This window comes from Eimeria acervulina, genomic scaffold (genome assembly GCF_000499425.1).
Source record: "Eimeria acervulina Houghton genomic scaffold, Eah_scaff289, whole genome shotgun sequence".
Lineage (NCBI taxonomy): Eukaryota > Apicomplexa > Conoidasida > Eucoccidiorida > Eimeriidae > Eimeria > Eimeria acervulina.
The window spans coordinates 19,011-30,692 of record NW_013549914.1 but is presented as its reverse complement, the minus strand read 5'-3'; the positions used below and the strand labels follow the sequence as shown (position 1 = coordinate 30,692).

Here is an 11,682-nt window from a genome sequence, read left to right as displayed (position 1 = left end):
TTCTCCCGAATACATGAAAAATTCATTCAAACAAATAATTCTAAGACATGATAGTTTCGTTCTCTCCGCCTCTGGTTTAGCTCTAACGGCCTGAGCATTCTAAAATATATATATATATATATATACATGTGTACATGTAGCATACTATGTAAATATACTCGTATGTTTGCACACGTACGGTGTATACACACGAACTTGAATGTATCCGTACAGGTGAGCAGCGCGTTGTGCGTGCATAGCCGTTCACCCTCAGTTTTATTATTTTTGTTTTTATTTATCTCTTGATTGTCTTTAACCCAATTATTCAAGTTGCTGCGATATAGCGAAACAACGCAGCGTCTGGATGATAATGATGCCTCAACTATATATATATATATATCTACGTATGTATGTATGCATGTAACATATATTACATATATTATATATGATGATTAATATAACTCTCAGCGTCTATTAATAGAATACGTTTTGATAAACAGATCCTGAAAGTTTCTTTAACTAACCTCTCTAAGGAGAATTAAATGAGCGAGAGTGCGCTCTTCTTTTGTCTTGCAGAAAATATTATAATTCGCTTGTAGTCTCTTTAGGTGTACGATAAAAATAATATTTACTAAATAGTTTTAATAGTTTTAAAGGTATACTGCAATGTAGCTTGCTTTTCTAATGTAATTGTTGCTTTGTTTGTATATTTATGAATTTATAAATAAATATACACCGCGCAGACGCTGGCAGTATTAATTTCTCATTATGTTGGCTTCTAGTTTTGAAACCCTTGTTTGCACAGCAAAACCCTAAACCCTAAACCCTAAACCCTAAACCCTGAATAAACCCTGAAATAAAATAGGCAGAGGGATATATGTTTTTAATAATGCAGAACACAAAAATACTGCAGTAGAAGAGCGGCTCCATCGTGTTGAAGAGAAATAACTTATAAAGACAAAGCCACCTCTTCTCAATTAGAAGATGAAAATGCAGCAAACAGCATTTTGCATAATAATGCAAATGACAGGTAAAGAAGAGGAAATGAAATAAATATAAGGGCGTCTGAATTGCAAGGATAAGTAAACTCCTTTGGAGACAAGAGATCACACATTCTCAAAAACATAAATCTTAACAATAATAAATTATACTATATTATATTATATACAAATGGCTAACACTACAAAAGAATACTGCATGCATGCAGCTGTTCGCTACTTGCAATGAGGCTTCAACACGTAAGAGAGAAACCTCATATATATATATATATATATATATATATATATGACGCGTAAAGCGTTTCATAATGAATGCCACTATGTTTATAATATAGTAGTAAATATTTAATAATATGTATATTTTAATACCAAAGATTAAATATTAATAAAGACACATGAATTGCAAACCTATTAAGCAGAGCAATATCAAACAAAACCCTCTGCAATAAATGCATCTGCAACTTTACGAAAACCCGCTACATTTGCTCCTGCAATTAAATCCTTTTCATCTTTTCCGAATTCTTTTGCTGCTTTTCTGCATTTTTCAAATATTTCTCTCATTATTTGATGAAGACGTTCGTCTACTTCCTTCCGACTCCATTTTAATCTCATTGCGTTTTGACTCATCTCCAATCCACTAACAGCAACACCTCCTGTTCAGAAATACAGAAATGCATTAAGCAAATAAGAGAAAAAGAAAAAAATAAAAAGATAGAAAAATATAAAAAAGAAAGGAGGAAAGGCATTTAGCTTCAAAGGCTTTCAAAAATAATTGCAGCCTGTAATTTTGAGGATTATTATTATTATATTATTATGCAGTGTTTCTCAATCAAATATTTAAGTGCGAAGAGATAATTTAATAACCATGCGGGGAGACTTCTGTGAACGTATTATAGGAGAAATGCGAAGAAGACAAAGCCAGTTAAGAAGGAGCAACTGAGATTTAATGACTTAGGGAGTGAAATTCAATGATATATAAGTAAGGTAACAGAGGCATCATTAAACATAAACGCGCATAGACAAATATATATATATGACATGCCGTGCTGTCTGTTGCACTGCATCTTCCTTCAACAACTGCAAAAAGCTGCAGATTGTTTACGAATAAAAACTAATGAAGGTGAATTCAACAGGAAATTCGGATATCTTTTGGTTTTCCTCTTAATGGGGATGTGATGAGAAGTACCGGCATTTGCTGCTTTTGCAGGGCAGACGATGACATTATTTTTTGTGAATACTTCGATGGCTTTGGGTGTTAAAGGCATATTAGCGCCCTCTATCACCACTCTGCATCCATTCTTGCACATTAAAACTGCTGCTTCTTCTCCTATTTCGTTCTCCTTAGCGCATGGAAACGCTAAATCAGCGGCAACAGACCAGGGTGTTCCTCTTCGTTCAAAAACTACTGATTCCCCCTGAGTTAAAACAAAAGCAAAAATGATAAACGATAAACGAAAAACAGATGAATAAGAGAAGGATAGTGCGGATTTACGGCTGACAATGAACAAATAACTAAATAAGCAAGTAAACAAATAAACGAAGCTGTGGAGAAAGAGGGTTATGAAGATATTCCTTTCATATTTGTGAAGCCATTGTCTTCTGTTGTTTTCTTTGTTCCTACATTTGCAAAGGCCTCGACTCTGACTGCTCTATCTGTCGCTTTTGCTTCTTTAATTGTTCGAATTTCCTCTTTAGAGAAACCTGCAGAACAATATATTGTTCCTGAGCTGTCACTAAGAGTTAACACCTCAGCCCCCATTTCCAGCAGCTTCTCAGCGCAGTACACCGCTACATTTCCGCAGCCGCTCAATATGCATTTCTTTCCCTTCAGAGTGTCATTCTGAAATCATAGACACACAAACGCAAACAAACAACAAAGAAACAAACAAATGCAATCGCTAGGGAGGAGGAGAAGAGGCGGTCGATGGCTAAGGCGGCGTTTCCCCTAAGAATAGAAAAAAAGCAAGGAAAGCGAGAAGAATAAAAATAAAATAATATCAATACAACAATATGAACAAAATATCTACTTATATTTCTAAATATAATGTCAATACTATAATAATAACAGCACTCGTACATAATTATTGTGCACGATTTCTTGAATTTCCTGCGAGGTGCTACAGTGTAGTATTCTTTTGTTTTTTGGGATTCTGTCTGTCAATTAATTCCTTTTTCATTTATATTAGTATTTGTTGTAATATTTATTCATTATCTTCCCTCACGAGGAGCTGATCAAGCACATTCTCAGCGAAATATGCACATCCATATCCTGTCGCTTCTGGGCGTATTTCAGAACCCCCCCAGCCGATGTCTTTGCCTGTGAGAGCTCCTTCGAAGTTTGAACAAAGCCGTTTATATTGGCCGAAAAGAAACCCTATTTCGCGCGTTCCCACTCCAATATCTCCAGCAGGGACGTCGCGGGAAGGGCCGATATGCTTTGCTAACTCCGTCATAAAACTCTGAGAAAAAATAATAATAATCGCAAATACAAACAAAATTAAAACAAAACACAAAATAGAAAACAAAACAACAAATTTTGTCTTCCTTCAAACCGTACATTACACACCAGACAAAAAACACAACTCAACACAAAACTGAAAAGACAGCAGAAAGTAGCGCCCTTGTAATAAACTCATTAAATTTTAGCACTATGCCACCCTAACCATATGCATTCTAAACATAGTGTATGCTTAGACTTACATTTACGTGTAATATATTATTATGCACAAGCGTACATATAATGATACATCAACCACAATATGCATGTAGTATAGATTATGTACAAACATGCATATATATATATATATGACGCAACAACCAGACGAGAAGATGAACTGTTGTGCAAATAAGCCGCAGTATTGAATATTTAGAAGAAGAGGCTCCAAACAAAAGGAGCGCTGCAGCATGTACCTGACAGAACCGGCGGATTTCAGCAACGGACTTCCCCTTGGGGTCGAAGTCAGAGCCGCCTTTGCCGCCTCCCATTGGTAGGCCTGTGAGACTATTTTTGAATATTTGCTCAAAACCCAGAAACTTAATTACAGACAAAGACACCGTGGGATGGAAACGCAGACCGCCCTTGCAGGGACCAATTGCAGAGCTAAACTGAACGCGATAGCCGCAGTTTACACGCTGCAACAAAGAAGAAAAAGAAGTTTAGTAGAGCAGATAAGATGCTGCAAGAAGCTAGAAGACGAGGTATAATAAAGCACTTAATATGCAACAAAAACCAGGAACAGCGATAGTCTAGCAAGATGCAATAAGCAACGCCACGAATACACCCGAAGGTGCTGTAAACACAGACGTACCAGAGAGCCTTTATCATCAAACCATGGTACTCTGAATGTGATGAGGCGGTCTGGCTCTGATATTGCCTCAAGTGCAGGAATATATTGCGGGTTTTTTGTTAGAAATTGCCGCAAGGAGTCGCACACCTCAGTAAAAGCCTGCAAGAACTCTGGCTGAAGAGCGTTCCTCGTCTTCACTCGAAACTCCATTCGCTTTATTCGAAGCTCCGCGTCGCAGTTTGTCGGGGTGTCTGCACCCGTAATTTCACGGGAAATGCGGCTGTCTCCTTCCATTGTGGTTGAATCGTCACGGGGGGGAAGGAGCTGCAGAAAACCGTTACCGGAGCAGAAACTGCATTAGGAGAGAAAAGACAATGCAAAGAACCATCGGGTGTACTTAGGGGGGTTAAGCGAGGAAGGAGGGTGGGGGAGATGAAGGCAGCTATCACCTTGCGCTTCTCTACAGGCAGACAGACCACTGCATGACTGACACGGATAGATAAAGATTATGAAAGGAGAGAAATCTGACGTGATAACGTTGCTTATCACTTTGAAATAGAATTAACGTGTTATTTCACGCAAACACACTTCATTTCAATCCAAGATAGCACTGAATTGTACAGTGGTACCTGCGGAGGTGTGTAAGAGGAGGAAGGAGCCTTATTAGAATTATTCGGCCGGACGACTCATAAGGACAAGAACAACAACGTGGAAAACTCTTGACAAATGATGTGTCTGTCAATGTTAGTTGCACTTAATTTCAAGTTTACCTGTGGAAGACAAGAAATGATATGGAAGAACATCCTAAATGCACAGCAACGGTCAGGTGTATAGACAAGTAGGGAGGAACACTCACTGGCACTGCATGCATTGTCTGTGAGATCAAGCACTGTTTGTTGGTTTTCAGGCTGGTTCTTCTGTTTAGTTTTGGCTTTTAAAATGGAACAATCAATTTCATGTTGTTTTTAACCTTGTGGAGACGTCGCTGCTCACAACGATGCGCTTAGCACGTTCGTGGGCTGTGCGTATTTCCGCATGCCTTGCCCTCCTCTTGATCGCCTGTATACTTGAGGCCACCGCAGATTCCTTGAAGCGTAGGCCTTCTTGCCTTCTATTTACAACTAAAGTACCGTCACTGACTCCTCCTGAGGCTCAGAGTTTCCCTCATCAGCTGGGCGTTTCCCCCTCGGGCTTGCACAGCCGCCACTCTTTCGTTTCTGTTTTTCCGGTCAACTCCCCTGCACGCATTTCCTTTCCAACCGAGAGGCTACTGCAAATACACTTGGCTTCAGACTCGGCGCTCTGTGCGAAGCTGTCCTTCCTCGCCCCTCCAGACCCGATCACCTTGGATGAGGCAGAGGCAGCTGATGGTGGAGCCCCTGCACTAGAACGCACGTTGCCGCCTCCGTACGTAGAGTGTAACGCGAGGTATTTACGGTTGTCTCCTATCAAGACGCGCCGCGTTATTCAGGAGTTGAGAGGGAAGAGCTTGGCTGGGGCTCTAGCGCATCTCGCTACTTCCCCCCGGCGGCCTGCGTTTGCTGTGTTTAGAGCAATTGAGTCGGCGATTGCTAATGCAGTGAATCTGCACGGAGATCAAAAGATTAAACCTCAGCTCGTCTCGGTGACTGCCACCAACGGACCCGTCATGAAGAGGCCCTTCTTCAAGGCTCGAGGCAGAATGAACATCTGGAGGAGACCTACAACCCATATCAAAGTCATCATCAAGGCGTTCTAAGAAGACTATATATATATATATATATTAGATGAGCATTACTCTGGTGTATACATATATAGATATATATGTAGGAGCCTGCTCAGAGCTTTGCTCTTTTCTTCTGTGTGGCGATGCAAGCAACAACAGGGCAAAAGCCGTCTGAAGAACACCAAAGCATTAGTGCTTGCATTCCCTAGGGACTTGAATGTACGTAAGTATAGCTTTCCAGCATTTTGAAGTTTTATTGTAGATGTTGTAACGACATCGACACACAATTCTTTTTCGTGTATCTGATGCTTTCTTGCCTGTCACGCAGCAGCATTTTTGTTTGCTTCTTTGAAATGATACTTTGTTGCTTTGCTTCTTAACCATTTGCTCCTGTGGGGCGAAGTTGCGCATCTTTTTAGAGTATGGACAACAGATTTTTGTGTCGATATAAATATATGCCTCTGCATATCTGTCCGGACGTCTTCATACACACATCTTGTAGCGAGTATCTGCAGAACATCCATAATATATATATATATATATATATATATATATATATGCTTAGTTGTGTACAGGGGCGAATGGTGGTGGGTGCAGTTTCAGCGGTGCCAGTAGAGAGATATTATCTCTTTCATTTTTTGCAGAGGTTCAAAAGTACAGCAGTTATTGCAACAAGAGAAGCTGCAGTTACTACAGGCGAGTGCAATTCTGAACGCAATACAATGAGTAGTAAAAGGATAACAATGATTGTGTAAGGGGGAGGAAATTTAGCATATGAAAGACAGCAACAACAGATGCATGCTGCATTAAAGATGTTTATTTGTTGAGTGAAGTCGCGTACGCGTTGGCATGGGTTCGGCTTCTCGTGGCGGTGGTTTACTGTATTATTTTTTCATAAAATAATAGTTTTCCCCTTTATTCTTATTTAACGAAGTAATTGAAAAGTGCCAGTGCAGATTGTCTTGAAGTGCTTGATTCCGCCAGTATGTAATTCTCTATAATTTATGTAATTCAAGTTTACTCGCCGGTTAGATATAGTGGCAAATGAAGGAGGAGTTCAAGTGAATAGCTTCATCTTCGGCGCTACGCAGCTGAGTGTACAAGTGGCGCTGTAACAACAGTTCTCTTTGACACTCAAAACCAAGAGAAGTTGTGAGTTGCAACACAGCCAAAGAACGACAAGAAAGAGGTATATAATGAACTCTGAACACAGTGGCACAGAAGCCTAATTGGCTGATATCGAAGACAGCTGAGAGGGCCTCTGTTTCTGTATCACCTTAGTTGCAGCACTCCTTGCTGCTACTTCTGTTGTAAGCCACCAACGACGCCTTATGCAAGTTTCATCGGGCCCCCGTTATGTTGCAAGCACTGACACAGTGAAACAGGAGAAGACAGTTGCTAAGCAAGAGTAAGATCACCCTTAGTCTCCTCCAGAAAGAGTTCACGAGCTAACTCCATATAGTGCGCGCACAAGCACCAGAGGAGATAAGTGAGGCTAGCAGAAAAACACACAACTTGAGCACAACACAGTGCAAAGCCTGCGCATTTCTGAGTAAATATTTGGCAATAACTTGGGAGGAAGTCGATAATAAAACAGTTTACTTGTTTTACTCGAACGAACACACGCTTCCGTCTCCCGCTGCATCTGTTGTAGCAGCTCTAGCATGAAGAGGAAAGGGCATACATAACTTGGACCGAAGGTAGACAGACAAACTCATACTCCTTTGACTTCCTTATCAATTGCAAATGAAGAAAAATAAGCCTCTCCACTTCTATTTGTTGCTTTCATGCGCAGGAGAGGATATCGAAGTGTCAATACAGCCCGGAAGCACCGTTCCGAATACCGATGGGACTTGGCTTTCCTTCAGCCCACGATCCGGCGGCAATGGCGTCATAATGTACTTCCAAGAGGTTTAAAATGCATATCCTCTTCTTTTTCAACCCGTTATTCACTCATTAATTTGCCTCTTATTCCTCTCTGCAGCTTCCTCGGCCTTTGTTGGTGTCAGCGACGATGCCCTGCGCGGGAGAGCGCCCGCTCCCGCGGGCCTCGAAACCCCAGGCGTCCGTTCTTTTTGTTGCTGCCGTTGCAGCCTTCTTCTACATTTTCTGTGAACAAATTGAAGCTGCTTTCTATGGGCCACCCAACAACAACCCATACACGTTAGGGGGCCAGCCGTGGCCCCCAGCCCCCGGTCTGATGCAGGGGGGCCAACCGCAGTATCCGCATCCAGCCCCCCCCAACAGAAGCAACAGCCGCCCCTTTGTTGGGCCGCCGGTACAGCAAGCTCCAGGACTGGCGAATACGGGCCCCATGGGAGGATTCAGATTGCCTGCAGGTGCAGGTGCTGCGGCTTTCCCGCCGAGGACTGCATCCACTGGGACAGCAAGAGTACCTTTTGCGCCAACACTGCCATTTTCTTCCTCAGTTGGAACGATGCAACCACAGATGCAGCAGCAAATGCCCCAGCAGCCGCAGCTGCCCCAGCTACAGTATCAGCAACAGCAGCCACCGCAACCGAGCTTGCTGCAACAGCCTCTACAGTACCCTCAGCCTATGCAGCAGCCGCTCATGCAACAGGCGCAGGATCAATCTCAGCGGTTTTCTCAGGGACCAGTTCTCTTGTCAATGCAGGGCAAAGGGCAACCCGGTGTTATTTCCTCTATATTCGGACCTCCGCAGTCAAGTGCTCCTGCTGGTGGTGGTTCTGCTGCTGGAGTTCAGGGTGCTCAAGGAGGCATTCAACAGCAGCATGAACAGCAGCAAGAACGGTTGCACGTTGGGGGAGGGGCGGGTTACTTGAATTTGTCTGATGGTGGTGCTTCCAAGAGACCCCAGTATGGTTCAGCGGCAGAAGCTGCGCCAGGCAGCAGGTCAACAGACACCTCAAAGCCCAGCACCCGCAGCAACGGAGTCTTCAGCGCTTGGAAGGACGCTCAGCCAAATTCCGTGCAGGTGATTGCCGTTGGTGACTCTGCCTTGTTTCAAGGGCGTAAGTTTATTTCATGAGCAGCACCGGGTATAAATTGCCTCTATATATAATTTGCCTCCGTTTCTACCATATCATTTTATTTACAATACTATTCATATTTACATACTCTGAACACCTATTCACGAAGGTGCAAACGACTGCATGCCCTTGTACAGAGCGGACAGAGCGGCGGAACTTGGTGCATCTCTTCGTCTCTGCCTTTTTTTGGTTTGTGTTCTGAGATTGATTTGCCGCTGCTTTTTTCCTATGCAAGCCGCTGTTCGTGCGCTGCTAATACTGTTTTTACTGCTGCTATTGCTGCTACTGCTCCTGCTGCTGCTTGTGTTGCTGCTGGGGTGTATGTACAGTGTGCATTGGGGACCCGAAGCCGAACGACCCGCGAATGCCTTGTGGAGCGGCGTACCCTGGAATGGCGGCCCTGGCGCTGCAGTTATCTTTGGGGCCTCCTGAGGCAGAAGGTTCATCGCAAGGCGGTGAAGGCATACCTAGGAGGCCTGCGGTGCTGCTGTCCACTTCAGCACGAGATGGAGTTGAAGCCGCCAGCAGATTCTCGGACCGTCTGCTGGAGAGAGCGTGGATTGCAAGTGGAAACCACAGCAGCAACAGCAGCAGCAGCAGCAACAATGTTTGCGATCTGCGCGGCAGGGAGTCTGTCGACTGGGGCGCGGGGCCGATTTCCTTCTACACGAGGAACACAGCAAGTAGGCGAGCAGCTGTATCCTTGGAGGTGTTGCGCTTACGTACACTGCCGATGCATGCAGGCGTGGATATGCCGGGGTTTGCTGTTTTGTTTTTGATTTCTCAGGCCGGGAGGCAATTGCCCTCATGTCTGCCATCGGCGAGGTGCTGGCGAGCAGCAGCAGCAACGGCGCATCTGAAAATCCCTCGAAGCTGATATATTTGGGCAGCTCTCGCACCTCGTGAGTTGCATGCATGCATCAATTGCATGCGCTGACAGAAATTCAGGGCTGAGGACTGAATATCCACAGGGGGGGCGATTGCAGCTGTCTGTACTGTTGGTGTTTCCTCTAATGGAACTGACGCCCCACACCGTTGCGCATTATCTGCGTTTCAGTGTTTGTGTGTTTACTGCTTGCGTAGTAATGCGTTTCTTCAGTGTATATTTGTCTGTGTGTGTCTTCTTGTGTTTGTTTGCGTGTATTGCTGATTGTCCTTGTTTCTTTTGTCTTATGCCTGTGTTGCTGCAGAGAGTACGCTACGATTGCTTCTCTCATGGCAGCTGATCCAGACAACATGTTGGGAGCTTACCTCAGTGTTGCTGCGGAGGTGAACAGCACAAGCAGAAAAAATAGGAAAATGAACGGCCACGGCCACCAGTCAAAAAGTAAAGGGCGGGAATTCATATTCAGGTGAGAATATATATATATATATGTATATATATATATATGTACGGATGTAGGGCATTAGGGCTGCGTCTTTGAAATTGAACAATGATTGATTGCCTTTAGTGTTTACTGATGGGAGTAGGATTGAGTCTTTGTGGCTTTCTTGATATCGCCCTTGGATGGCGTTGCCGTTCACTCGACAACGCTACAGGAGCTTATCTGTATGAAGAAAACCACCCAACTTCCCCCTTCTGCTGCTGCTGGTGGCTTTGCTGCTGCTGCTGCTGTTGTGTTTAGGCGGGAAGGCCGTTCGAGCCGAGCTGTGCGTCTGGATTTCACAGTGACAGTGGGAGTTCCTCGTCCGTTTGAGGCTTCTTCTCGTCGGGTGCCTCAGGAGTTGAAGGTGGCAGTGGGCGTGGAAATAGCAAGAAAGATGCGGGAGGTTGTGGATGGTTATCTGGAGGAGGTGTTCGATGAGATAAGCGGAGATGCAGGGAAGCGGCCGGCAGCTGAGCTGCCCATTGTCTTCTTGCAGGTTCAGAAAATGCGGACAGTCAGAGCTTCAACTGTACGGGTTGTGAAGGTCGAATTAACAGCCCACAGTGGAGATCCCATGAGGGGCCTCGGCATTCCTGTTGTGCTGTACACGTGAGGCGTATAGGACCCCCTAAACGATGCAACTGTATCCATTCAGTTTTTTACCTTCACGTTCATCTCAAGACGTGTTCATATGGATATTGCCTGTTATGAATGAACATGCATTCAAAGGCGTGCATATATATATATATATATCATGTATTAGCATATAGTTGTATTCCTGTGATGTGCTTACGTATAAATGCGTCGTATTGGTGGGTGTTCACTAGCACCTGCGTTTATGTATAGGTATGCTATGTTGATGAGAACACCTTAACTCATGATGTGTTGCTGTTCTTTTATGTGTAAATGTTTCTAGTTGATCACGGAGTGCCTTAGGATTGGCCTTTGGGTGTTGTGTTGCATTTTGTGTGTCTGTTGCAGTACTTCAGTCGGCGCCTCTTGGTCAGCGTATGTTTTAGGCCATGTGAAGAGCCCCGGCCTGACAAGGCTCCTTCGCCAGGTAATTGCATTTGCCTGTTTAATTTTCTGTTTCGGTGCATGTGTTGTGCGAGTTCGTTACAGCTCTTGTTTGCTTTCTTCTTGTTGCTGGATAGGGCTCTCTGGCTCAGCTTTCCTGTTTGTTGGTTTATCTGTGCATGCGTGTAGGACTCTTGCTGGGTTTTGTCGGTGATGTCGTCGCTGTTATTGCGTGATCTGAAAGCCTGTGTGCTGTATGGATGCATGTATGCACCTGCATGCATGGATGCTTTCGTGAATGGATGCCTGCATGCATGC

At 43.9% G+C, this 11,682-nt stretch overlaps 3 protein-coding genes across 3 annotated transcripts in view; 2 read left to right on the top strand and 1 right to left on the bottom strand.

The window, feature by feature from the left end:
• Positions 1 to 2,535: 2,535 nt before the first annotated feature.
• EAH_00031010 (NADP-specific glutamate dehydrogenase, putative) lies at positions 2,536 to 4,558 on the bottom strand (the record flags this gene model as incomplete). The annotated part of the gene is made up of 4 exons (XM_013396123.1): positions 2,536 to 2,817; positions 3,200 to 3,436; positions 3,888 to 4,082; positions 4,286 to 4,558. 4 exons carry the CDS (start codon positions 4,556 to 4,558, stop codon positions 2,536 to 2,538), a joined length of 987 nt encoding a protein of 328 aa, XP_013251577.1.
• A 703-nt stretch (positions 4,559 to 5,261) lies between these two features.
• On the top strand, positions 5,262 to 6,002 carry EAH_00031000 (50S ribosomal protein L22, putative; the record flags this gene model as incomplete). The annotated part of the gene is made up of 1 exon (XM_013396122.1): positions 5,262 to 6,002. One exon carries the CDS (start codon positions 5,262 to 5,264, stop codon positions 6,000 to 6,002), a length of 741 nt encoding a protein of 246 aa, XP_013251576.1.
• A 1,981-nt stretch (positions 6,003 to 7,983) lies between these two features.
• EAH_00030990 (hypothetical protein, conserved) overlaps positions 7,984 to 11,682 on the top strand; it is a gene marked incomplete at both ends in the record, with an annotated part of 6,541 nt that continues 2,842 nt past the window's right edge. The window contains 6 exons of the mRNA XM_013396121.1: positions 7,984 to 8,962; positions 9,310 to 9,663; positions 9,768 to 9,882; positions 10,171 to 10,332; positions 10,606 to 10,956; positions 11,329 to 11,349. Coding sequence (XP_013251575.1) covers positions 7,984 to 8,962; positions 9,310 to 9,663; positions 9,768 to 9,882; positions 10,171 to 10,332; positions 10,606 to 10,956; positions 11,329 to 11,349 — 1,982 coding nt within the window. The remainder of the gene's footprint in view (positions 8,963 to 9,309; positions 9,664 to 9,767; positions 9,883 to 10,170; positions 10,333 to 10,605; positions 10,957 to 11,328; positions 11,350 to 11,682) is intronic.